At 45.0% G+C, this 26348-nt stretch overlaps 1 protein-coding gene across 1 annotated transcript; it reads left to right on the top strand.

The window, feature by feature from the left end:
• The first annotated feature begins 3701 nt into the window (after positions 1 to 3701).
• LOC138452798 (general transcription factor II-I repeat domain-containing protein 2A-like) lies at positions 3702 to 5216 on the top strand. Its single transcript, XM_069605142.1, has one exon. The coding sequence runs from the start codon at positions 3702 to 3704 to the stop codon at positions 5214 to 5216; it is 1515 nt and encodes a 504-aa protein (XP_069461243.1).
• Positions 5217 to 26348: the final 21132 nt, after the last annotated feature.

Raw genomic sequence — 26348 nt, 5'->3', positions numbered from 1 at the left:
CTTTCATACTGGCCGGGACCATGTTTGTGTTGAAGGAGGCGTTGACAAAATTAGTGATAATAGGGGAGAGGGTAGATACACATGATTTAACTAAATGGGCTGGGAAGTTATCCCCTTTGCAACTAGAAGCTTTAAGTTTGACGATGGTATTGGTCACAAGCTCTTGGGTCACTGAGTTGAAATAGAATAGAGGGGTAACATTATCATTAGAGTTTGTAGGGGTGTTATGCAGGGTATTTCTTTCAGCTAGTAGTTTTCTTTTAGTGACTATTTTCTTTTGCAGCAGATCAGTTTTGGAGGCTAATGCATCTTGGATCGTAGTGCGCCATTCTTTGCTAGTGTTTGTGGGGTAGTGGCCGGGATAGGGTTTTCGGCTCTCTGAGAATGGAGAACAGTCTTTTGAGTACGAGGAGGCATTGCTAGTGCGGGTGTTGTATGCATTTGCTTTATGAGTAATAATAGCCGCTTTGTATATTTTATTTGCAGTATTTAACGCAATAGCAGAGTCTTTAGCGTGAGATTTGTTATGGATATGTTCGAGTGGACGTTTAGCGAGCATTAGCTATGTTGTGCGACACCAGTAGGGATTACAGTTAGATAGTAGGAAACAAAGTTGTGTGCTGTGTATAGCATAGAAGGGAGGAGGATTCCAGAATACCAAGACAGGGACTTACTACACGGCAGACGGAAATATAGGGAAGATAGATGCAGCATACACGGGCAGGGAAACCAATGTATGGCAGAAAATGTACCATAAACAGACACATAGGTCACCAACATGGTGGTGAAATTCACAGAAGTACAGACATTTTCCTAGCACAGAGACCTCAGCCTGCCTAGGAGTTAGGAAGGCCTCAGATAAGATACTGAATTCATAAAAACACACTTATTTTAGAAGCTTTGAAGCTGCCCAGACAGTAGTTCATAAAAAATGCAAATGTCAGATGCACAGAAGGGAGTAGTGCAGTGATGGCGAACCTATGACACGCGTGTCAGTGCTGACACGCGTAGCCATTTGGGGTGACACGCGCTGGATTTCATGCGATTCATCCTCGGCTCCTGCACGGCCGCCGAGGATGAAAGAATCTGTGCTGGAGGGGCGGGGGGGCGGGACGTGTGATCACCCCCACCCACACTCACTTACTGTATCGCCGCCGCCTGACAGTGAAGCCCAGCCCAGCCCCTTTCTGAGCGCAGGGGCTGGCGCACACACGTCATCAGCACGGCGAGAGGAGCGCGGAAACAGTGCGCGCCTCTCTCCAGCACGGCGAGGACGTTAGCGAGGACCCGCAGGACAGGAACGCGGGAACAGTGCGCGCCTCTCTCCAGCACGGCAAGGACGTTAGCGAGGACCCGCAGGACAGGAACGCGGGAACAGTGCGCGCCTCTCTCCAGCACGGCAAGGACGTTAGGGAGGACCCGCAGGAGAGGAGCGCGGGAACAGTGCGCTCCTCTCTCCAGTCAGGCTGCAATTCAGTCGCTGCCAGACTGACCTTCACGGTAAGCAGGGGAAGGAAAGTGGGGAAAGATTATATTTTTTATATATTATTAGCAATAATGCTACTTAGGTTTGGGGTCTGCTGCAGACCCCAAACCTATCAGGGCATGCTGGGCGTTGTAGTTTTGGCTCAGCTGAACTGCTGCTGAGCCAAAACTACACGCATGTTGCACCATAACCATACTACTATATTAGTGGGTGCTAAGCCAAAGTAGACTATTGAAGTAGTCATTTAAGAACAGGCTTAAAAGTTACAAACATTGCTTTTTTGCAGGGAAACATCGAGCTTATGTTGGACATTCTCAAATGCAAGAACCTGCACTTCATTTGGGAAATAAGCAACAAGGACCTTTGATGTTGGTTGTAGTGTAAATGATTAATTAAATATAATAGTTACAAAGAGTGTTCATGCTGATCCCTTGTGAATTACCATTTAAGAATAGTAAAAATACGGCTGGACACCTGTTCGTCGGTTTCAAGATCAATGAATGGAGTGGGAAATTGATCAGCGTATTCATTAAATAGTTTGAAGTTACACATCTGGTTTCTAACAAGCCCAGCTGTAATGGACATGAAAATCAAAGGGGGGTCTGGGAGTCTCTCTACCAGCACGAACACAGCCCATTGACCTGGTCTTGGGTGGATGGCCCCTGGGAGAGTCTCAACCAAGTCTTTAGCTCACTGGAGACTTGGAAAGACGGATTCATGCTACACCGGGTTGCCTGGCTAAATGAGTGTACAGTTGTGGCCAGTAGCAGAGGCAGCTTTTGGTGCCAGGGGGGTGGCCAATACGGCGCCCGCGGGAGGCTGTCGGGTGCACTGGGCACCAGAGGGGAGCCAGGCTGCACGACCATCTCCCTTCTGCCCCCCCCCTGTAACTTGTAGCTTACATATTATGGTGTGATTTCACACTGAGTGGTTTTTGCAAAATGAAAACCCAAAAGCAGGCGGCATTGCTTTCACGCTTCCATTTGGACCTTCAGCTCATTTTCTTGCCCTTCCAATGCGTTGCAGGGGCACAGAGGGAGTTTTGCATTCCTGCTTTACTCCCTCCCCCCCCCCCCCGTCTTGGATGAGCACCCAGTTTTATTTAGGCCTGCATGATATTTTCATGCAGGCATAAAACCATTGGATTCCTTTAGAATCCGTTTTACATTTGCACATGCTAATGAGCAGGCGGATTCCATAGGAATCTGTTAATAAAAGTCGCCTGCAAAGCATCATTTTCAAGCTGCGTTTACTGTTTTTGCAAAACGGAGCTTAAAAGTGACGAGTGAAGGGGATTGTGCCTACTTTTACTCTTTAATTTCACACTCCTTGCAGATGTTTACAGTTGCATGCAGGGGACCCAACCGCATCTAATGCTGGCACTCCCCTGATTGCAATTTACACTTGTAAGAAAAGGTCCCCCTATATATAGTCAAGTGCAACATGCTGGGAGTTTTAGATTTGGCGTAGCTGCAGAGCCGTAGGCTGTATACAGGCATGCTGGGAGTTGTAGTCATGTAGTAATAAAAGTTTCAACCCCTTTTGTCTGTAGGCCTGAACTCCGGCACAGAGAGTCTACTCCTGGGACTTCCGGTTACGACCGCACCACAGCAGGGAACAGCGGAGTGCCGGGGGGAACTGTGAGCGCCATTAGCAACAACTATTGGGGTGCCATGGACTTGTAATTGCCCACAATAACTGAGATAAGTGAGGGGGAGGTTGTGTTAGCCAATTAGGGGTTAACTAGCCTAACAAGCTATCTATAATTCTATCTGCTGTCACTGGCCGACTGATGGAGCACCCAAAAAATAAAAAACAAAGGTTAAGTAAAGGGAGTGGTAGTACCAGTGGCCGACCCTTTCAAGAGACATGGAGCGAGATGTATGGCATTATAGAAAAAAATGGCAGATCATTTTGCGTTCTATGTACTGAAACGGTAGTAAGCAGAACGTGGAATATAAATAGACATTTTGAAACTAATCATTCCCAGCTCTTGGAAAAAAGTGAGGATGAAAGGAGGGAATACATTTCCATGAAGCTACACCTTTATAAGAGCCAATCTAACTCCATCCTTAAATTTATAAAAGGCTCTACAAATTTAAACTCTGCAAGTTTGAGCATTGCTCACTCCATAGCTCAGCATGCAAAAGCGCTTAATGAGGGAGAATTTATTAAAGAAACTCTCCTAAGATGTGCGCCAGTTCTATTTCACGATATGCAGAATAAAGATGCAATTATTAAGAGAATATCTGAGTTACCACTCAGTAGAAACATCATAAAAGACCGAATAATGAGACTGAACACAAACGTACAACATCAATTAAAGAGAGACATAAGGAATTGTAAATATTTTTCCATCTCTCTTGATGAAACTACTGATGTCACATCGCATGCTCAGTTGGCCATTATTGGTCGATATTCTGATGGTCACACAATGAGAGAAGAGTTGATAAAGTTAGTATCAGTGCCAACAAGTACATCAGGAAGCGAAATATGTAAGGTTGTTATGCAAACATTCTGCGACCTAAGCATTGATATATCTAAAGTTGTGTCAGTGACGACAGATGGTGCCCCAAACATGGTGGGGAAAAAAATTGGATTTGTGAAATTGTTTACAGATGCTATTGGACATCCGATTGTGCCTTTTCATTGTATTATCCATCAGGAGGCTTTATGTGCCAAGGCAGGATTCACTGACTTAAATGACTTAATGTCAGTTGTTACAAAAATAGTTAATTTAATAGCTGCTCGCCCCCTTCACAAACGAGAATTTTCAGCACTTTTACAGGAGGTTGATTCCACCTACAGTGGACTGCTGATGTACAATAATGTAAGATGGCTGAGCCGAGGCAAGGTTCTTGAGCGCTTTGTGGAGTGCTTTGAAGAAATTAAGATATTTCTTGAAGAGAAGGGTCTGAGAAACTTTCCTCAGCTCAATGATGATAAGTGGGTCAACACCCTGATGTTTTTTACAGATCTCTCTGTTCATGTTAATGAACTGAACTTAAAGTTACAAGGTTTTGGCAAAAGTATTGATGTTATGTTTGGATACATAAAAGCTTTTGAAAGTAAAGTAAAAATTTTCAAGCGAGATGTAGAAACTAAAACGTATAAGTATTTTCCTCGAGTACAAAAGCATTTTGAGAAGGCCAGTGCAGCTGTACGAAATGAAGTGGAACTCTTGCATATGAAGTACCAGCATGTTTTAGACTCGTTACTTGACCAGTTTACTGATAGATTTAGTCAATTTAGAAGCCTAGAACAGACCATGAAAATAATTAAGTATCCTGATGTAGTAGTCTACAATAGTTTGGAATTAAATGGTTTCCAATGGATGCAAATAGATGATTTGGAGATGCAGCTTGCAGAATTTCAAGACAGCATCTGGGCTCAGGTGTTTGTCGACTTGAGGTCAAAGCTTGAGAATCTGGAAAGGGGCCGCTTGGAGAATAAAGATGAGTGCCACTACGAACAGGAAATTTGGAGTGCCTGGAACAGACTACCAGACACTTTTAGCACCCTGACAAATATAGCAACAGCTTTACTCACAATTTTTCCTTCTACGTACTTTTGTGAGACCTTATTCTCAGCATTTAATAATATCAAAACCAACAAAAGAAACAGATTGACAGATGAGGTTACTAGCGCTTGCTTGGGCCTGAAGTGTACAAAATACCAACCTTCAATTGAAGATTTAGCCAATGAAATTCAGCAACAAAAAAGTCACTAATAGGCAGGTTAGTTAAAGAATTTGCCCTCCCCCTCACTTATCTCAGTTCACGGCAGGGCTGAATATTCATAATCTTCGCCCTCACGTAACTAGGAATATTCATAGCAGGGGCGGGCTGGAGTGGCATGTTGATGAGGACGTGGAGCTGGAAGCAGCCGACTCCACAGCCCTGGTTCACGGCACCCCAAATAAGTTCAATAATATCAAGGGCAACATACGAAATCGACTGATGAACAAAGAAGTTACTAAGCAGGTATGTTAAATAATTTGTTTTTGGTTTATTAAATACAATTATATATTGCAATTATACATTTTTGTAGTTTAAACTACTATAAATTGCGCAAAATTATGTTTTTTGTCGAAGTGACACACCACGCGAGTTATGCTCGATCTTTTGCCGATTTTTGACACACCACGCCAAAAAGGTTGCCCATCACTGGAGTAGTGGATGTGAAGAATGCAGGGGCGAGATAACAAGTTCCCAGAACGTTAAGCAGTATATTCCCAAGCTAATTAAGATTCAATAAGCGTAGATCCAACCATTGATGTCCAGGTGCATGAGATCAGTATGCTAGAAGAATCTATCGCGTATAGATGAAGGGTGTCTCAAGTGGTCCCCAAAACCTTATCAAGGAAAGAAGAACACTGGTTATTCATTATGAGCCTGTGACAAAGTGGGTGATTACATCTGCAACTAAATCATATTGAAACATATGGAAAGCCTCATATATTAATACGGTTTATAGTCATAATCCCGAATTTAGAAATCCCAAAAAAAAAAATCTCGAATAAAAAAGGGCGAAAAAAAAATATCGAATTTTTTTTTATGACTTTTTTTTACTTATTTTAATTATATAACTAGAGCCAAAAAGAAATAAATCAAAATTCGATATTTTTTTTCCGGCCTTTTTTATTCGAGATTTTTTTTTTCGGGATTCTGAATTTGGGATTATGACTGACCACAATATTCATACAGTCCCTTTTTAGTGTTTATACCCACAGAGAGCCCTGCAGTAGGTACTCTCTTCTAACGACCTAAGCTTTGTCTTTCTGTTGCTAGGAGATTCATGAAACGGAGGAAGGCGAAGAAAACCGTTGCAGCTGGGCATATTAGAAAAAAGATAACAAGGTTTTGACAGATCTCTGCTGTCAAGATATTTATACTGATGAGTTGTAGAGAAGGAGTTTCACAGGAGCATCTTGGCAAAGTTACCATGAATGAAGATCCGTGTTACTGGCACCGTTGCGCTCGTACCTGAAGAGGGGCGGAAGGACGAGACGTCCGTTGTCGCACCACGACGGCAGTAAGAAAATGCGACTAATTCAAGAATGAGGCGATCCTTATCGTCAGCGTTTGAACATAAAAAGTAAACTCTGACGAGTGAAGCTGTGCTGAGACCTTTAACTAAGGCGATTGTGTCGCCACTTGTTATGATGGGAGAATTATAACAGCGCCATTGCGCTTGGAGGAGTAGATGTGTGAAGTGAAGCCGGCGATCGTTGTCGCCTGATAGACTTTCGGAAACTGACATCGGGAGGATTATAAGAGCGCCGTTGCACTTGGAGGAGCAGAGGTGTGAACCGAAGCAGGCGATCGATGTCGCCTGATAGACCTTTATGAAACTGACACTGTTGCGCTCACAAATAGGGAAGTTTATCTTGGGGAAAGGCGATCGTTATCGCCGTGTGAAGTGTATACACATGCGCCGTTGCGCTATGGACTAATTTGCAGTAATTTAAGTTTTAAAGTGAAGTGTTACTGGAAAAAGGGGACAACCTTCACGAGGGGAACAGGAAGAGACATTAAAGAAAGTGTTTGTCCCCAGAAAAAGCAACAAGTAGTGTGGTAAATAATCTATATGGGGAAACTGAAAGAAGATTGCTAGGAAAGAATCAACTTGGATAAGCACACAAGCACCACCCAGATTAGTTTAAGAACAGGAAGACCAGAAGAAATAGTAGAACAGAGTGGAATACCAAGTTGAGACTTGAAGATAGGAATAGAGAGAAAATATCAGGGGAAAAGGTGAAGCGCCTTTAGAGACTGTTTAAAGTAAAGGGAGAGAAAAGAAGAAGAAATACCAGGGAGAAAAGAGAAAAGACATTAACGAACTAGATTAATCCTTACCTGGAAGTATTTTGGCTGACATCCTGCTACTGAAAGCCTGGAGAGACAAAGAAAAGATGTATCCTTTACCAATAATCCTAAAAAGAAGAAAGCATATATGAATAAAAGAATTGGGTTCTCTTGGTAATCCATACAAACCACTCATTGGCTCAGAGTCTTATTTACTTAATATCAAACTGTACTGTTACAGAGCCAAGTACAGATAAGACACCTGCTGAACTCCATAGCAAACACAGAGACACAAGATGATACACAAGGCCAAATACAAAGGAACAGATAGGCCACATGGCCTTGGAATGATGGGGAGTAGTTCTAATTGGAATTAGTTCAGACCATGGACTTCTCTTTCCCCCTACCCTATCTGTCTCTCATATTTTGACGTCTCGTCAAAGTATCCAAGGTTGGTGAGTAAAGTGCCAACCAATAGAAATCCCTCTTGCCACACCACCCATGATGAATAATGCCAGCCTATTAGTGGCCAATGTAATGATGTAGTAAAACTGTTATCTATGATAGGTTGGGCTCAGGAAGAGCCATCAAATATGTATAAGCCAATGAGGAAGTTAACACCTATGTAATCTATGTATATATCTTAAGATTATTAACCAATCCTAACACTCAGGAATTGTATCCACTTGTATGTCATCATTGCTTACGTATTTTTAGTATAGAATCTGCTCACACTCATTATAATGTCGAGAGATCCTTGTATGCTGTCTCAGCCAAGATTCTGTGTTTCAAATAAAGCTTGGTTTTTGTCATGGTGCCTACCCCCGGGCATCCGGATCGAGTCCATCAGCCCCGGGAGCAGTCATTCAGATACTCATTAAAACCCCAACAGCCCCGGCTGGGGGCTGTTTGGATTCAGTCCTGGCGCCTTAGGCGCGAGGATCATCATAGATATCAGTCCTGGCGCCATAGGCGCCAGGCTCATAGACTTTACTTACCTTATGCAGACCATGCTGCAAATGAGTCCAATCCAACGTGAGGCCTGGATGGGACTATTTTATTACAGGGACTATTTTTTACTCTGGTGTGGTTCTGGGGAACTTCTTACCTGGGACTACTTTGCAGGCTATTTAAACCACGCCCGAACAGGAGCTCATGCTTCGTGTTATTCTGCATCCAGCAGCGTAACGCTCACCGTGTCTGCAAGTCAGCATCCAGTCTTCTGCCACGCCCACCTCAAATCCAGAGCTCCTAGACAAAAGGAAAAGAAAGGAGAAGAGGTTAGATCACGGACATTATTTGATTCCTTACCTGATTCCGGACCCAGCACATCTCCGAGCCTGGAAAGGACATTATTTCAGCACGCGTCGCTTTGCCAGCAGTAGCGCCGCGTTATACTCACCGGTCCACCGCATCTTTCAACTCGGCGCTGCCTCCATCATTTTCTTCGTCGAAACCCAGCACCTGGAGGGAAAACAAAAGGAATAACAAGGTGAGCCGAGAAAACCGACAAAGAAAATCTCTTTGCCACCATAGGCTTACCTGCTTTACCACCGGAGGTATTATCCTTTAATTCACTGCATCTTTCTATGCCGCACCTATAAAGAATGAGAAAACAGCAAGTTAAACTCAAGCAACTTTTACCGGACAGTGTTTGGTAATACAGACTCTTACCTGAACGCCATCAGCTGCCTCCAGGCAATATTCTTTTGGACCCAGCTGCAACCTAACGAGGGAATGGAACAAGAGTGAACATCGGACATATTGAACTCTTTGAACTTTATAGACACTGGAGTCAATATTCCTCCGGAACTCCTCCAGTACCTTGAAACCAGTGAAGTAACTGGTATCTATGCGCCCCTGCATGCCATGCAGGATAGAGACCTCATCATTTAAAAACATAAGGTGAGGTTACCAAGAGGGGATATCGGAGGTGATAAGTGGGGAGAACGAGAACAGTTGGGGGGGCATCATTAAAGTCCACGGGTGGCTAAATCCCTTTCTCCACTTGCAGGAGAATACTTCTACGAGTCCAGCAGACAAGATTAGGCGGGCCAGTCCAGACTGTCATCTCTTCACTACGCATCACGTTGGTGGAGACCGCAGCTGTCCGGGTCCGATCGACGCCCCTGTGGGAACCAGGTGAGCGTAACAGTTTTACCATGCACTCTGAGTACTCCATTATTGAGTATTGTTTTTACTAGTGTACCAAATTGGGCCCATCTCTACACAAGCAACCTCTTCCCGTAGCTTCGAGGGGACACTGTACAACTGCTGTTCTTCACCTGAAGTGTCCTGAGCGCCAGTCCTGAGTACCTGCCGTCCTGCAGAGGTATCTTCCTGGGTCCAAAAGAAGAGTGGCTGGACATCTTGATCCCAGGAAGTCCACCAATGTCGCCCTGTGTCTGGAGACTGTCCGTGACCATAAGAAAGACAGACTTTTGTGTATCGCCCTAAAGAGGGGGCATACTGGTCTGTACTCCTGTCCACTTTTCCATGGCTGCGGAATTTCAGTGTCGCTGCCGCAAGAGAAGTGCCCGCCGTTGGGTTTCATTTCATTCTGAAGCAAAAAATGATTCCTGAGGGTCCAACCTTGGTGGTGGCCTGCAGAGCAGTCCAGTGCTTCAGTCCAAGTTGCCAGAAGTCATCCTGTCATCCGTGCTGCGGCTGCATCACCAAAGAGCCGATCTGTGGCCAACAGCGAGATAACAAAACCCAACACCTACTTGTGTCGCATTTACCGTCACTTCCCAAGCATTGTCGAGTTCCACAGTGAATTTCATCTTTGTGGGACATCCACAACCGGTGTAACAACCCGGCCAAGGAGACCACCACAACATACCTTCACTGCTGGCTTTTCGACACTACTTGGATCCCATCTCCTGCTCCACTGCAACGACACATTGACTTCTTATTCATGGGGTGCGGGGGGTCCATCCTCGTGGGACATCATCAAGTAAAACTTAGAGACTCCATCACTTCACCTTCTAAGGCACACAAGGTACTGTGACGAGGAAGAGAGGCTTCCTCCGTGAAGGTTTATTCTGGGGTCTCAGATTCATCTTGGGCCCGTCTCCCCATTACTTCCCACGTTCTTTGGGGTGGTGGGATCTGTAGAAACAAAAGCAGACCATTGATGAACATTTAAGGACTGGGCATTTCTATAACATCATTGTTAGGGAGATGTATCATGTGTATGCTTCATCCTCTCTCCTAGTGAGACCCCCAGCACTTTTTGCTGGACGTCTGGACCTTTTTCTTTAAATCCTGAAGGAGTGGAGCCTTTTTCTACTCATTCATTCTTGTGGGCTCTGTCTTTTGGAACTCTGTTCTTTGTGACCTACTTGTACTATGGAATCTGCCTGCTCCATATGTCTTAAGGCATCTGAGTTTTACTACTGCAGCACTCAGCTACTTATGGGCAGTGTTGCTGGGGACCCTCAGGGTCCTCCTTTAAGATTATTTTTATATCCTCAAGTAACTAAGGATAGAAAAACTCTATAGTTGAGAGCTTGGCACACACCAACTTCAGTGGTGTGCCAAAGGGATACTTAGTATCCCCCTTCTCTCTGCTCCTGTGTCTTTTTTTGTCACATAGACAATCACCTAGTTATGGCTGGTGGCAGTGGACGTGTTATACCAACTGTTTTGTATTTTTTATACCGTAGGCCTATGTCCATAGATTTGGTAGAGTACAATGGGGAACCCAAGTACCAGCATGGGGCCTCCCTTCTTTTTGTGCCATTACTAGCGTGGCTGTTCTTTGTTAGCCCTTCTTCTACCATTCTGGGAGGGGGGGGTCTGTGTGTGTGTTTTACCTTTGGCCGTAACCAGTAGATATACCTGCCTAGTCTGCCTGAATAGGTCCAGCTCTCACAGGGGGTCTGGCTGTCCTGATTGGACAGCCAAATTCCTCTTTCTGCAAAATGCTGAGAGAGATTGCAGAGGAGTGTCTGCTGGAACTGTATAAACGGTGCGGCTTCTGAAATGTAAGCAAGTCACCCACAGGAAACAGAAGTAACCGAATAAGATGACCAGTGATGCCTGCAGACCCTTTGCATGACCGTGAAGCAACCACCTTCACTCCTCTGACCCATTTTTTTATGTGACAGAGGAGCTCCGAAGAGGACGACTCCTTCCCTTTGGCTGGTTTGAACAACACGTCCCAAGACGAACTTTGAAACAAGCCATCTCCGAAGCTACAAAAACCAAAAACCAGGAGAACTGCTGCCCATTTCGAGTTCATCATCGTGGAAAGGCCGAATACATCAAAATCTTTGCTGAACCCGTAAGGACACTTCAGAGAGCGAAGAAGGTTGGCTGGGTGATCCGTGTCATTTGTTGGTGCTGCTGAACGGTGCCAGAACCGCAGAGTGAACCAAGAAGTTGCTGAAAGTCGTGCTACAGGTCCTCCCTCGAGACTGCTGCTAAGAGACACCGTCCATTGTCCTGCCTTTTGTCACCAGACCACCAAGGAATCCAGAGGTCAGGTCCAGAGCTGCCACATCGCGAAAAAGCCAACAAAAAAACGTTCTTCAAACCAAAGGTACTGTGGTGAAAAAGATATTGCTTACCTGATTCCAAGAAGTCGCTCCAGAGCATTTGAGTCAGGGCCGTTTTAGGCCAGTTTGCACCCCAGGCGGTAAGCATTGTTAGTGCCCCCCAAATTGTTGGGTGAGGTGCTAACTTCAGAGACGATATGGGGGGACTTACTTGTGTGGGGGAATCCAACTTATTAACACATTCTAATGCAAATATTCTAGTGCAGAGTCAATGTTACAATCAGTTAACTGTCTCCTTCACGTCTGAAACCACACACTTAAGCACTGCTGTGAGAATGAACGGTCTCCTGCCCCTACTCTTCCAATCACTCACCTGACATGCAAGTACAAACACCCATCCGATTTCAATTGCCTAAACATGTATGCATACAAATGCATGTGCTAACAATAAACATGTTTACATTAGTAATTGCCGGGCATTTGTTAACTGTGCAGCCACCAGCACCATTTATTGTCTGTGTCCTGTTGTGTCCTTCTACAGCTGTGTTCTTACTTAACATGAGGAATGGAAGAGGGGTGATTGCTGGAGTCTGAAATGTCTTAGTAAGATAAGGAGAGGGGGTCATTGGGTTTTGTGAGTTTTGCTTAAGGTTCCAGGTGTCAGATCTGTATCACTGAAGCTGATCAGGGGTATTTGCCTGGGCTTTGCTTGATTCACTCTAGGTGGGCAGTTGGGGTGGCAGGGGTGATTGGGCAGTCTAACTGGTACCTATCCCCTCCCCATGCCTCCATTATCCCCACCCTCTCATAAGTCTGACCTGGTGCTTCTCCAGTGCCTGCATGCGCTTCGGTGTGTGACCAGGTGCAACACAATGATGGGTGCAGCTTTGTGTCTATGTGTGTCCTGTACAGTCTCTTAGCAGACACCAGCAACATGAGGAAGCCTGGCCTGGGGCACCTTTGTGACAGTTTGCAGAGTGCTCAGGAAGCGATTCACAAAATATATAAGCCTATGTGGGTGCTGTATCACTTCTCTGCAGTGCCCTTTTAGCCTGCAGACATTTACTAATATTCAAGTTGATCGAATTATTTCAGTGACAACACGGATGGTGAGGCTGAAACGTGTAAATAATAGACTTCTAAAACATAGATTGTTGTATTACAGTGTAATACTACATTCCGAACGCCCAATCCTCTATAGTGTTTACATTGGTTGCACAATATTAATATTAAAAACAAGCTATTTTAGGTTATTTTACACTCGTAATTTTGGAAAGAAAACACTTGATGTTTATAAATTGCTGTGCTTGTGCTACACCCAGAGCATAGCAAAGAAAGGGATGTTCATGTCTGTGTTAAAGTGTACTTAAAATGATGACAATGGTGTTGTTGGAGTCAGACTGGCGCCCCCTAGAGGCTGGCATCTCAGGCAGCCGCCTGCACTGTCTGATGCAAAGACCGGCCCTGATTGGAGTGCACATAGAGGAGCCCAGGACAAGCCTTTTTTACCTCTGATCCAAGTCGCTGCTGTGTCCCCTTCTAAAGTCCGTTTTAAGGTCTCCTTTGTTAGTTACTAACTTGCTGCTTCAATAACTTTAGACACTGTAAGAAATCCACAGGCACTCTTCATAATTCGCTATTTGTCAAGACTTCAAGCCCTCTCTGAACTGCGTCTAGCTATGGCTGTGTTTTTGGACTTAAAAGACTTTCCAGACGAATAAACCTGAGCCTTGAACTAAGCTAATGTTGCACTAACCACTTATTTTCCTCCCTTTAAGTGACTTTTTCTATATGTGTTTGCAGAGTAAATGCATTACCGTATAACCCGTTGAAAAGAAAACCGCATGAGTGCGCAAGTACCGATAATAAGATAACCTTGTCTTTTCCCTTTGTAACGTTGCTACGGTTACCAGTCATTTGGTCGAAAACCAAATGGTAAATGACCATTTGATCGATGTCAAATGGTGGAAAAAAAAAGGTCGCATTTTTTTTAATTTTTTTTTTTTTCATGGGGGGGTTCCCCCCCATCCTCCCTTTTTCTTTATTAAAAAATATTTTTTAAGCAACCAAAACTAAAAAAATATATATAAATAAATACATAAATTCGACCTTTTTTTTCGACCATTTTGATTCAATCAAATGGTCATTCGACCATTTATTTTCGACCAAATGACCGGACACCCGTTGCTACACATGTAACTGCGAACAAACAGGCTTGCCCCATCATTTCTACAGTTCAGGAAAGAGCTTGAGATCTTCTTCAAGGAAACTGTCCAAACCAATCATTTATAAGGCATAAAGCTCCCCCTCATAATGTTGCTACATCTATAATGGTAAGAACTCTTGTAGCCAACAAGAGAACGGTGTAGAGGAGGTTCCAAATAAAGCCTGCACTCCAATCGCCCATTTTGAAGTACCAGGAACATTCACACCAAGATATGTGACATATGATGGGCAAATAAACCATCAGAGATACGCGGTAGGGCTCTGCCCAGTACCTATTAGAACAACACCTATTGAAGTACCAATACCAAGGAAACCATGGACAGTAAGGTATCCATTGAGAAAACCATATCAACAAATCAAACGAAATGAAGATCGTCTGAGTACAGTCCCTGAAGAAACTAAAAAGGTCTTAATGGAAGACGAATGGTGATGTCACTAGAGCCCGGACTGACTCACATATAGAAGAAATGGTGACCAAAGAATGATGCAAAGAGACGAAACGCCATGAACAACGATATTGTGAACCTAAAGTGAAAGGATGTTGTCAAAATGTAAAGAAGCTTAAGCTGTAAGCTTAAGCTTGACCATTTTACACCTGTACATATGCTTGGAATCGCAAGAAAGCTAAGAAAACAGTGCGGCTTGCTATGTGCTATGCTTAGTAGAGGGATAATGCGGCAAGCGCCACTATATATAAATTACCTCAAACAAAGCACAATATATAAGGTATTTTCACGTTGCACAAGAAGCAGAATCAACCGAGGTTACTAAAGGCCACACGAGAAAAGCTTCATATTTAGCAAAATCGAGAAGAGACGGCTGAAACGAAACTCAGCAGAGGCAACCAGGAAAGCCAAGGTCATACCAATAGAAGAGACGAACAGTAGCTACATTTAATTGAAACTAAGAACAGAATATCCTGCTTCCGAAAGGTCGAGATACGAAGAAGAAGGCAGGTGGTGGGTGAAACGAGAATCAAATACACACATTGATGGAAGAAGAGGCAAATTCACGGTGTCTGAACCACATGACCAGCCGAGCAGGACGAAGCGAGAGCTCACACCTACGCATGGCACAAGGCCAGGTGAAGATATCAAAACTTTTCCAGACAGAAGATACTGTCTCGAGGCCAACCACAGTGAAATAATTGACACATGGCTACTAAAGTGATGATTGATTGTAACAATGACTGGAGGGAGGCCGGGTAACTAAGGGGCACCTCGCACCTGGCCGACCATTCTGCGTGCTGCTAAGCAAAGTGGAAAAGTATGCATGGGTTTGGTGCCAACCCAATCACAATGGGCCAAATAATCTAGGGTCCTATAGTTAGTAGAACCAATAGGACGTCATACTTTTAGTGACTTATGCAGTAGTCATTTTGAAGGAAGGGCTTAGATGCCCACCTGACAGTGCTTACCCAATCCCCTCACTCCGTTACCATAAACAGATATAGTACCTATATTAAATTTACCTTTTCCTAACCAATAGAATTGCATGTCAACTTTTGAGTCTTACACGTCAACGATGACGGGTTTTCAGTATAAATGCTATAATTTTTATGAAGTTTGTTGGAGTTGAAGTGAAAAGGAAGATCGTGCCATTGCTGATATTCATAACTCCCCATTTTTTGTACTTGTCATTAAACGGACTCCCTTTGCCAAACCGTTTGAGTTGTCCTTATTGATTGGTATTGAAGTATAAAATCTCCTCTCCACCCATCTCACGGGTGCTGCTATCTTGTCTTAAAGTGCTTCTGAGCAAACCCTGACTCTATGGGCCGGTTGGGGGTCTCAGAGCACAACAGTAAATGTGGGCATCAGAACATTACCATCTTAAGTTCTGATAAAGCTAACTCTCCTTTGATTCCAAACCAAACATTGACTCCATTTCAATATCCTCCTTAAAATGTAATCAATAATAGAATTGAGGTAAGTACATCTAAAAACAATGTTCTGAAAGAAAAAGGTAATTTGAACATTGGGGACTACAAGTCCCAAAATACACAAAGTAGAGAGACGAGGAAGACAAATTTAGAGGCACAAAACTGTAAGGTGCAGTCTGGTGATTCTAATGACCTACACCTGAGTGGGACTGTGAGTATGAATGCCCCCCTCAGGTGCAGGGCATTAGGAGAAGTGGAAGTTGAGAAGTTGGAGAGACTCCACGCTGCAGTGGCAGCAGAAGGTGAAGAGAAGCAGAGGCGTCGGAGCCACCGCAGTTTGTGAAGCAGATGCCAGTTTCGTGAGCGTCTCTACCCGTAATGACCCTGTATGAAGGGTTTGCGCGGCGGGAAGTGTTGTTCCAACAAGCCTTCCCCATGGTGGCCTTGTATGTAGAGGTTGTGTGGAGGGAAGCGTTAATCTGAAAAACCTTCCCCAAAGTAACTTGTACTACGGTGGCAGGCGAGCACCCGAGTGCCTGTGGAGCGGGGAACGCTTGTCTCCCAACCGACGAGGGCCGTAAGGAGCAGAGAGAAGCAGCGCGAACCCGAGGAAGCAGACGTGGTAGTGGCAGAGGAGCAAGTGGATGCGTATATGCAGCACCCTGTGAGTTCACTAGTAGTGTGTGACCCCAGAACGCTACCTTATTGCCCGCTGGCCACTATTGGGAATATTGAATCTAAACTAATGTAAAGAAACGAAAGTGGCAGACTAAGAATAACTTTGCATACCAATCTGATACAAAGCAGCTAAAAAGGCAGAATAAGAACCTTGGAAACAGACAAGACGGTAATAATTGTAATTACAAAGGTCGAAGTAATTGGAAAAAATACCCAAGAGGGCAATATTAAAAGAAGGTAATACAAACTGCCATTGTCAAAGCCAAAAGAGGGCAATATTGAAATTAACAACAATCAACATTGCCAAAACCAAGAGCGGGCAAAGCTAACGCAAGTTAATAAGAATAAATATTGCCAAGAGAGAGCAATTAAGAAGCAAGCCAATTGTAACCCCTATTGCCAAAGAGAGGAAGAGGCAATAGTTGATAAAGACCCAAACAAGCATTATCTTAGCCAAAGAAGAACAAGTGTGATAAAGGGCCATTACAAGCATTTGGTTGATGTTAGAGTGGGAAAACAAGAGTGGCAGAAGATAGAAAGCATTCAGGAGGAGAGGTGTACAATCTGCATTGAATGTAGCAATCACAAGGGTAAATTAACAAGGGGGTCCTGGGAGTCCCGCTGCCAGACATTAGTCCTGGTTACGAAAGACTTACCCAGAGTCTTTAGCTCACTATCTTTCACTGAGAAGAAATATCCCAAACATATCAGTCTTTGTCCTGCCTTGGGGAAGTCCAGCACCGAAATGCTAGGCAATTCTCCTCTGAACAAGAGTACCACAAGGGGTCCACGTCTGGATTCCCCTAGTAACTTAGGGGGAGACCCAAAGTTACTTAAATATGCAAATTAACAAGGGGGGTCCTGGGAGTCCCTCTGCCAGACATTAGTCCTGGTTATGAGAGACTTACCCAGAGTCTTTAGCTCACTATCTTTCACAGAGAACAAAATATCCCAAACATATCAGTCTTTGTCCTGCCCTGGGGCAGTCCAGCACCGAAATGATAGGCAATTCTCCTCTGAACAAGAGTACCAACAGAAACCCCAGACACGTGTTTCGTTCTGGTTGGACCTCATCAGCAGATTGGATCTGTGCCTCTCTAAGAATAGTGAGCAAGGGGCCCACGTCTGGATTCCCCTAGTAACTTAGGGGGAGACCCAAAGTTACTTAAATATACAAATTAACAAGGGGGGTTCTGGGAGTCCTCATCAGTAGGGAGGAGCTGTGCCTCTCTAAGAGTAGTGAGCAAGGACTCCATGTCTGGATTCCCCTCGTAACTTAGGGTGAGACCCAAAGTTACTTAAAAATGCAAATTAACAAGGGGGGTCCTGTGAGTCCCTCTGCCAGACAGCATTTCGGTGCTGGACTGCCCCAGGGCAGGACAAAGACTGATATGTTTGGGATATTTCTTCTCTGTGAAAGATAGTGAGCTAAAGACTCTGGGTAAGTCTCTTGTAACCAGGACTAATGTCTGGCAGAGGGACTCCCAGGACCCCCCTTGTTAATTTGCATTTTTAAGTAACTTTGGGTCTCACCCTAAGTTACTAGGGGAATCCAGACGTGGACCCCTTGCTCACTACTCTTAGAGAGGCACAGCTCCTCCCTACTGATGAGGTCCAACCAGACCGAAACACGTGTCTGGGGATGCTGTTGGTACTCTTGTTCAGAAGAGAATTGCCTAGCATTTCGGTGCTCGACTGCCCCAGGGCAAGACAAAGACTGATATGTTTGGGATATTTCTTTTCTGTGAAAGATAGTGAGCGAAAGACTCTGGGTAAGTCTCTTGTAACCAGGACTAATGTCTGGCAGAGGGACTCCCAGGACCCCCCTTGTTAATTTGCATTTTTAAGTAACTTTGGGTCTCACCCTAAGTTACTAGGGGAATCCAGACGTGGACCCCTTGCTCACTACTCTTAGAGAGGCACAGCTCCTCCCTACTGATGAGGTCCAACCAGACCGAAACACGTGTCTGGGGATGCTGTTGGTACTCTTGTTCAGAGGAGAATTGCCTAGCATTTTGGTGCTGGACTGCCCCAGGGCAGGACAAAGACTGATATGTTTGGGATATTTCTTCTCTGTGAAAGATAGTGAGCTAAAGACTCTGGGTAAGTCTCTTGTAACCAGGACTAATGTCTGGCAGAGGGACTCCCAGGACCCCCCTTTGTTAATTTGCATTTTTAAGTAACTTTGGGTCTCACCCTAGGTTACTAGGGGAATCCAGACGTGGACCCCTTGCTCACTACTCTTAGAGAGGCACAGCTCCTCCCTACTGATGAGGTCCAAACAGACCGAAACACGTGTCTGGGTATGCTGTTGGTACTCTTGTTCAGAGGAGAATTGCCTAGCATTTCGGTGCTGGACTGCCCCAGGGCAGGACAAAGACTGATATGTTTGGGATATTTCTTCTCTGTGAAAGATAGTGAGCTAAAGACTCTGGGTAAGTCTCTTGTAACCAGGACTAATGTCTGGCAGAGGGACTCCCAGGACCCCCTTGTTAAGTTGTATTTTTAAGTAACTTTGGGTCTCACCCTAAGTTACTAGGGGAATCCAGACGTGGACCCCTTGCTCACTACTCTTAGAGAGGCACAGCTCCTCCCTACTGATGAGGTCCAACCAGACCGAAACACGTGTCTGGGGATGCTGTTGGTACTCTTGTTCAGAGGAGAATTGCCTAGCATTTCGGTGCTGGACTGCCCCAGGGCAGGACAAAGACTGATATGTTTGGGATATTTCTTCTCTGTGAAAGATAGTGAGCTAAAGACTCTGGGTAAGTCTCTTGTAACCAGGACTAATGTCTGGCAGAGGGACTCCCAGGACCCTCTTTGTTAATTTGCAATCACAAGGGTGCAACAAACAGCACCAATGTGCTTCATGTTTTCCCAGAAGAGCCCATACTGAAGTTGTTGATACTAACATTTTTGAAAACCAAAAGACTTTGAGCAGCCCTCCTGATAGAAAGCATTCCGGAGGAGAGGAGCATACCCTGCACTGCATCGGGTATAAACAGCACCAATGTGGTTCATGTCTTTCCAGAAGAAGTATTCATTACTGATGTTGTTGAAAGTCAAAAGAATGGAATTCAAATCTCCAGTATTATTTCCCCTTCTTTGTTGTTATTCTCAAACAGTTTGTCATCCACCACCGCCTTTAGTTTCACTGTTGGGTCTACACAGAGCACTGGGTCGCCACTCACACCCATCCCTATCCATTCCCAATAGGACAATCCTTCTGTCCGAAACCAACAACCCCTGCAGTTACAGCGACAATATCGTTGCTGCCAGGCGACACAGCTGGGTGAAAAATAAAATCAGTGGGGGCACCGCCATCAAAAGCTCTGTAATACCATAGTTAAACATTTCCAGGTCTACGGGAATCCCACGTAATACCACCTCCATTGTCATTGTGTGTATTATCGAACATCGCCCTTGCAGCACACATCTCAGGCGTAGAACAGACTACTCCATGATCTGTGAAGGTTATACTCATGTTTAACTTACTGAGCAGGTCCCTACCAAGTAAATTGACAGGGGAAGTCTCAGAATATAGTAAGGGCACCCGTACCTTCCCTCCCACCTTAACACTGCACATCAAGATATTTTCCTGACAGTGGAAAATGTCCTTCCATGATTTACTTGCACCAGAGTCCACCATGAATATGAATTGCTTATTTCCAATCTCCGCCCCCACCAACGGTTCCTCTTCAGGATTTGCAGTCGTCGACAAGACCGAACACGCGAGTGCTCTATGTGGGCTGTCCTAATCATGATATGTGTTAATTCCAGGCAACCAAAACGGGTTACCTCCTACCACTGCTGCTCCCCCATAGCACCCTATTTAGTAGAGCAGCACCGCCCTGTTGTTGTTGCAGCAGGTGCCATGCTTGTCTGTCCGGTGCTTGGGGCTGCTGATTATACGTTTGGTATTGCTCCCGTGGATACTCCTGTTTCTGGTACCCTTTTCCCTGTTTCTGGTACCCTAGTAGTCCTTGGGGTCCTTGGGGTCCTTGGTGCACTTGGCCCTGTTGCAGTGGCCCATTATTATACCCTACTGCAGACCTGCTCCTGCATTCCCTTGCAAAATGCCCCTACCTTAAACAATTCCAACATTGGGACTGCCCAAACCCACCTCCCCTGGGTCCAAACCCTCCTCCCCTGGGTCCAAACCCTCCTCCTCTTGCTCCTCAAAATCCCCCTCTTCCTCACTGTGGCCCCCCTTGCTGCCACTGTGGGGTGGGTTGCTGTTGCACCTGCCCCAATGTCCTTGTCCTCCTTTGGCCCAGAGTGCCGCAATAGAGGCACTCACAACTTCCTCGGTACTCTCTGTTCCTTCCACCTGTACTGGGGTCAGCACAGGCACCTGAACTTCCACCTTTGCCAATTTCGTCTCCACCAATGTTGCTCAGTCCCCCTGGGGCCTTTGCACTGTTTTCCTATCACGCTCCTTAATCCTCATCATCCCCCATGGTACACTGCATCAAAGACTACAAATCAGGAGTATTCGGGAAGACCCTCTGTAGTGCATCCCATACCATTGCCCTAACTCCATTAAATGATGCTCCATCATGTGCATCGTCCCCCAGGGTCACTCCCGGGTATCCGGCCTTAACCCACCCATCCTCAGCCTGATCCCTAATTACGGCAACCAACAGGCTTTTAAGATCCCTTATTGCAAGGGGAACCCCTGCCGTTTGTTTTTCAAACTCATATATCCACTTGCTCGACCTTGCTGTGAACTGTGGGAGGGCCTTAATTAAATTATTCTTATCCATTTGGGGCCAGAGCACATATTGTGTCCTCCCTTCCCCCATATGTATAAGGTGCATCTACATCTTTGCTCTACTTCCCATGACCTTCCTCGTAATTATTCTTCTCTTTACCAACACCATCCGGCTAGCCCTGTTCCTCAACCTGCCCCCTGCCCATAGACCTTCTGCTTGGGGGGTATTTTCAGCCACCTCTTCACCCCTCCCTTCTCCAGCCTGATACTCAATAAACAAATCAGCATCCCCTTCCTCCACATTTTCTCCCAACACCGTACTCTCCTCTCCCAAGATAATCCACTCACCGCGGCTCCTATCTTTCACCTACATGTCTTATACCTATCTTTCACCTACATGTCTTATACCTTCCGTATCCATCTTAAGCAGCACTTCCCCTGACTTCCACTCTCCTGATCCTTCTCTCAATACACTTATATCCCTTCCTGTTCCTGGGGAGGACTGAAGCCTTTTCAATTCCGTTAGTAATCCTGTCATTCTATCCTCGAACTCCCTAGATCTTTAACCCGCCGATGCGGGTACTTCGGACGGATGGCTATGTTGTCAAGGGATATAGGGCCTCATCACGAGTTTGGCGGTATCCCGGCTGTAATACTGCCCAACTGTAATAGCGTTAGCGCCCACTTGTCCAGTGGTATGACCGCCGGATCACAGGTTGTGCGTTAACGGTAAATTCCCATTCCTCATTGGGTCCACTGGATCCAATGAGGCATTTTCAGCACTAGTACCGAGTGCCTATACAGCTGGCGGTAATACTCAGCGCTAAATGGGATTTTCACCTCCAGAAAAAAGCTGGAGGTAAAACAGACCAGTTAGCACACAACTCGTGATAGGGCTAGCCCTTAAAGGCAGCTGTAATACTGTTAACTCTGCATTTAAGGACCCGTTTGTTTGTTTGTTTTTTATTTATAAAGCACACTACACCCTAAGGTATCCGGGTGCATTTACAAGTCAACTTGAAATATAGGTGGATACATACATACATCATTATGAGAGGGCAAGGTGGATACATACATACATCATATTGAAATGGCAGATGGATACATATATACAACTTAGACAGGGGCAATGGGTAGGTACATTGTGGTGGCATGCAAAACAGTGAGAACAGCAATACACTATGAACATACATGGGCTCAAGATAATGTATAGCCAGTAAGTGCAAAATGATTAGAGCAGTTGGATAATGTGCTCAGGTACTCTTAGAGTTCTAGTGGTTGGATCCTTCGTAAGGAGCCATTGTTTAGTATTGGACCTGAAGTTGTGGAAGGTTTGGGTAGTTCGAAGGTTAAGTGGGAGAGCATTCCAGGCTAGGGCTGCTTGCACGGGGAAGCTGGTGCCTACGGCTCTTTTAAGGTTTAAGCGTGGGGTAGCAATACAACAGGAATTGGCAGATTTAGTGGGTCTCACCAAGGTTTTCATAATGATTTTGTCTTTCAGGTACTGTGGTGCAGCATTGTTGAGACATTTGTATGAGAGGGAGACTAGTTTATAGTAGATTCTGTCCTGGATTGAGAGCCATTTGCGTTGTCTTCTGGTTTCGGAGATGTGATCTCTCCTAGGGATGCTCAGAGCTGTTCTCAAGGCGTTATTTTGAAGGGTTTGATGTTTGTTTAATACGTGCTTATTTGCTCCAGCATACAGTGCATTGCAGTAGTCAAGTTTAGACAGAATTAGAGCTCTCGCTAGTGTGATGAGCTGTCTATGGAAAGGTATGTTTTGCAGGCATGAATAAGCTTGCAAGTATAGGCAGTAACTGATGCCGTCGCGTTCACTTGTTTCTTAAGGTTCAGTGTTGCGTCTAGGTAAAAGCCTAAGGTTTTATTTTCCTTGGCTGTTTTGATGGTATTTCCATCTATAATAAAGGATAGGTATTTTGAGTCAAGTTTGTTAATGTTGGCAGGGGCGCCTAGTATAGGAATTTTGGTCTTCTCATCATTCTGGCATAGACTGTGGGTTGCCAGCCATGCCTGAATGACGAGGTACATTTTGTTTAGTAGGGCAATGTCTTGGTCGTAGTTGCCAGAAAGCGGAATGAGTATCTGGGTGTCATCAGCGTAATTTGTATAGATGACACCCAGATGATCCAATTTATCAAATAGGGGTTTGGTAAAGACATTATACAGGGTTGGGGAGACGCAGGACCCTTGCAGCACTCCACATGTAATGGGGGTTGGGTCTGCGGCATCAGAAGGAGAGAAGACTCTCATCATTCTGTTACTTAAGAAGGACTTGATCAAGGTTGCGGCCTCCTGTAAAAAGTTGGCTGCTAATGAGAGATGTTCACAGAGTATTTTGTGGTCTACCCAGTCGAAAGAGGCGGAGAGGTCTAGCAGAAGGAGTAGTGCGCATTGTCTCTTGTCTTTCAATTGGTCTATTTGTGTTTTCAAATCAATTAAGGCTGTTTCTGTTCCGGGAAGAGGCCTAAAGCCAGATTGTCTGAGTCCAAGAAGGTTGTGGGTCTCAAGGTAAGTCTGGATTTGGATGTATGCCGCTTTATCGATTATTTTAAGTAGAAAAGGTACTGTTGTTATGGGCCTGTAGTTCGTGGGGATGCTAGGGTCGAGTGAAGCTTTCTTTAATAGTGGAAGTACCCAGGCATCTTTGAGGTTAGTCTTGAAGGACGCATTGATTAGTTTAGTCATAAATGGGGCAAGGTCTCTGGTTGCATCTTTGATAATTTGTGCTGGTCAGATCTCACCTTGACATCTTGAGAGTTTCAGGGAGGCTATCATTTTTTCAACCTCAGGAGTGGTAACCTGAGAGAATTTGAATTCTTGGAGAGTCTTTGAGGCTGTTTTTTTTGTTGGAGTTTCTGGGTGGACCCAGTACTGCTGATGTTAAGTCGTTTGGTGGCAATTTGGTTTTGCAGTGTGTTGATTTTGTTGGCCAAGGCATTTTGGATTCCTGTGCACCATTCTTTATTTTTAGGGAGTGAATCATCCAGGGCTATCGGAGATTCTAATTCCCTGAGGATTCCAAAAAGTTCCTCGGTACTGGATCTAGCGTTCTGAATCCTGTCAATTATAAGTTTGTTGCCTAGTTCGAATGATCTCTGCTTTGTAGAAGGTGGAGATTTCGGTGACTTTGACTTTGTTTTCTTTAAACGGCAAATTCTTCCAAATGGTTCCCCATTTTCTTTTTTCAAGCCTGAGGGCTTTCAAATGTGGGGTAAACCAGGTTTGAAGGTGAGCTTTAGGCTTGCTCTTCCAGAGTTTGAGACAGGCAATAGAGTCAAAGGCCATGGTCATGGTGTTAAATAAGTCTATCACGGTTTCAGGGTCTTCTGAGATAGTTGAGTTTAGTATTGGGATGAGGAAAGGTGTCAGCTTCTCAGCCGTGATATTGCGTTGGTTTCTGGTGAGAAGAGGAGGCGCAATGATTTTAGTTTCAGTGCATGGTCGGTTGACATCAATAGTGAAGGAGATAAGGGAGTGGTCAGTCCATGAGAGGGGTTCAATGGAGGTGATTGACGTGACACAGTTGTGGTCAGCCAGCCAGTCAATCGTTCTTCCTTTCTCTTGGGTAGGTTTACTAGTTCTTTGTGTGAAGTTTAATTTGATGAAAGAGTCCGCCAGAGATTTAGCTGCGTGGTCATTAGGGTCTGAGAGTCCAAGGTTGAAGTCACCTAGTATTAAAATCTGTGAGGAAGGTTTAGTATTGTCTGAAAGTAGTGTGATGATGTCCTCCTCGAAATCTCCCTCCAGTAGGGCCGGGGGGTCTGTATATGAGATGGATAGTTAAGGTGCTTGAGTGAGAGGTCGCCAGTTTAACTGTGAGGAGTTCACAGGAATTAACTGTGATGAGGCCCACAATCCCCTAACCCCCACTGGCACCCTGCTTTCTCCTACTCCCTTTCTGCACTTCCCATCTTTATGTCTCTGTGCCTACACTCCAGTCCCTTGATCGTCTGCGTCTTGAAACATACAGCAAAGATCGAGAATCTCTTTTCTCTTCCGTAGCTGCTTCCCCTTTTATTTTGCTACTAGAAATGTGGACATGTGTTCAAAAATACTCCTCCTCCTCTCTCTGCAATCCACTGCTTATGATATGTCTCCACCCTGTCCTCCCCCGTGCTAGTGACGTCTATTTCTTACAAACCCTCACGAAACCCCTCTAACGCGCCACGCTTGAATGTAACCACAAAAACAAAACAAAAAAATTCAACCCCCACCCTTCTCTGTCACCCTTCCCTGCACGCACACCACTTCGCAAGACCATCCATCACCACACCAGACCGCAAAGCACACAATTACTGCTCTTTCTAGGGCCTGCTCCTTACCCAAAAAGCATGAACACAATAAATTAAAACAAATACACTAAACTAGCAACCACTACTTGTTCCAGGCCTACTACTTAAACTAGACCACTACGCTTATTTTTATATTCCTCCTTTAAATGATATAATATCCTGTGGTACCACCTTCCCTGCCCTTCCGTGGAGGGGCTCCTTTGCCTTACCTTATAATGCCTTACAGTATAATAGTTAACTGAAACACCCTACCCTCATCCACGTCACGTCGATGAGCTCATTCTCCACTTCTCCCACCTTTCACACTTCCCCATGCATCTTTCCTTTAATTATTATCGCTTACAAGAGTCTACTAACATGTGCGTGCCCAACCGAACTCCTCCGTCACGGGATTCCAAAACCAGCCTGCCCTCTCCTCAGAGCCGCGCCCTGCTTCAAAGAGCAGAGAGGACTTATCTTAAAATGGCTCCTGCTAAACCACTCAAAATCCATGTTTTTTCTGGGCCGGTCACTGTAGGTGGGTACGGCTCATTCTGGAGAAGGTATGGGGGGGCGCTGGGATCACATTGGGGTCACCAATTGAAGGCACGCCCCCGAACGCTCGCACCAGAGAGAATACAATGCGCTAGAGAAGAAAGGCCCAAGTCGATCTTGTAAGCATGACAAGTTTAATCTCACACGCAGATGAGAACAACAGCAAAGAACTCTGCTGCTAAGAACTTCCTGCCAAAAAGAGGTAC

The sequence above is a fragment of the Ambystoma mexicanum genome, chromosome 4p, assembly GCF_040938575.1.
Source record: "Ambystoma mexicanum isolate Mex_15411 chromosome 4p, UKY_AmexF1_1, whole genome shotgun sequence".
Taxonomy (NCBI): Eukaryota; Metazoa; Chordata; class Amphibia; order Caudata; family Ambystomatidae; genus Ambystoma; species Ambystoma mexicanum.
Note: the sequence above shows the minus strand (reverse complement) of the source record. Positions and strands in the feature narration are given on the sequence as shown.

Coding starts and splice junctions, on each gene's coding strand:
- LOC138452798 (XM_069605142.1), top strand. CDS start 3,702: ATGCAGAATAAAGATGCAATTATTAAGAGAATATCTGAGTTACCACTC.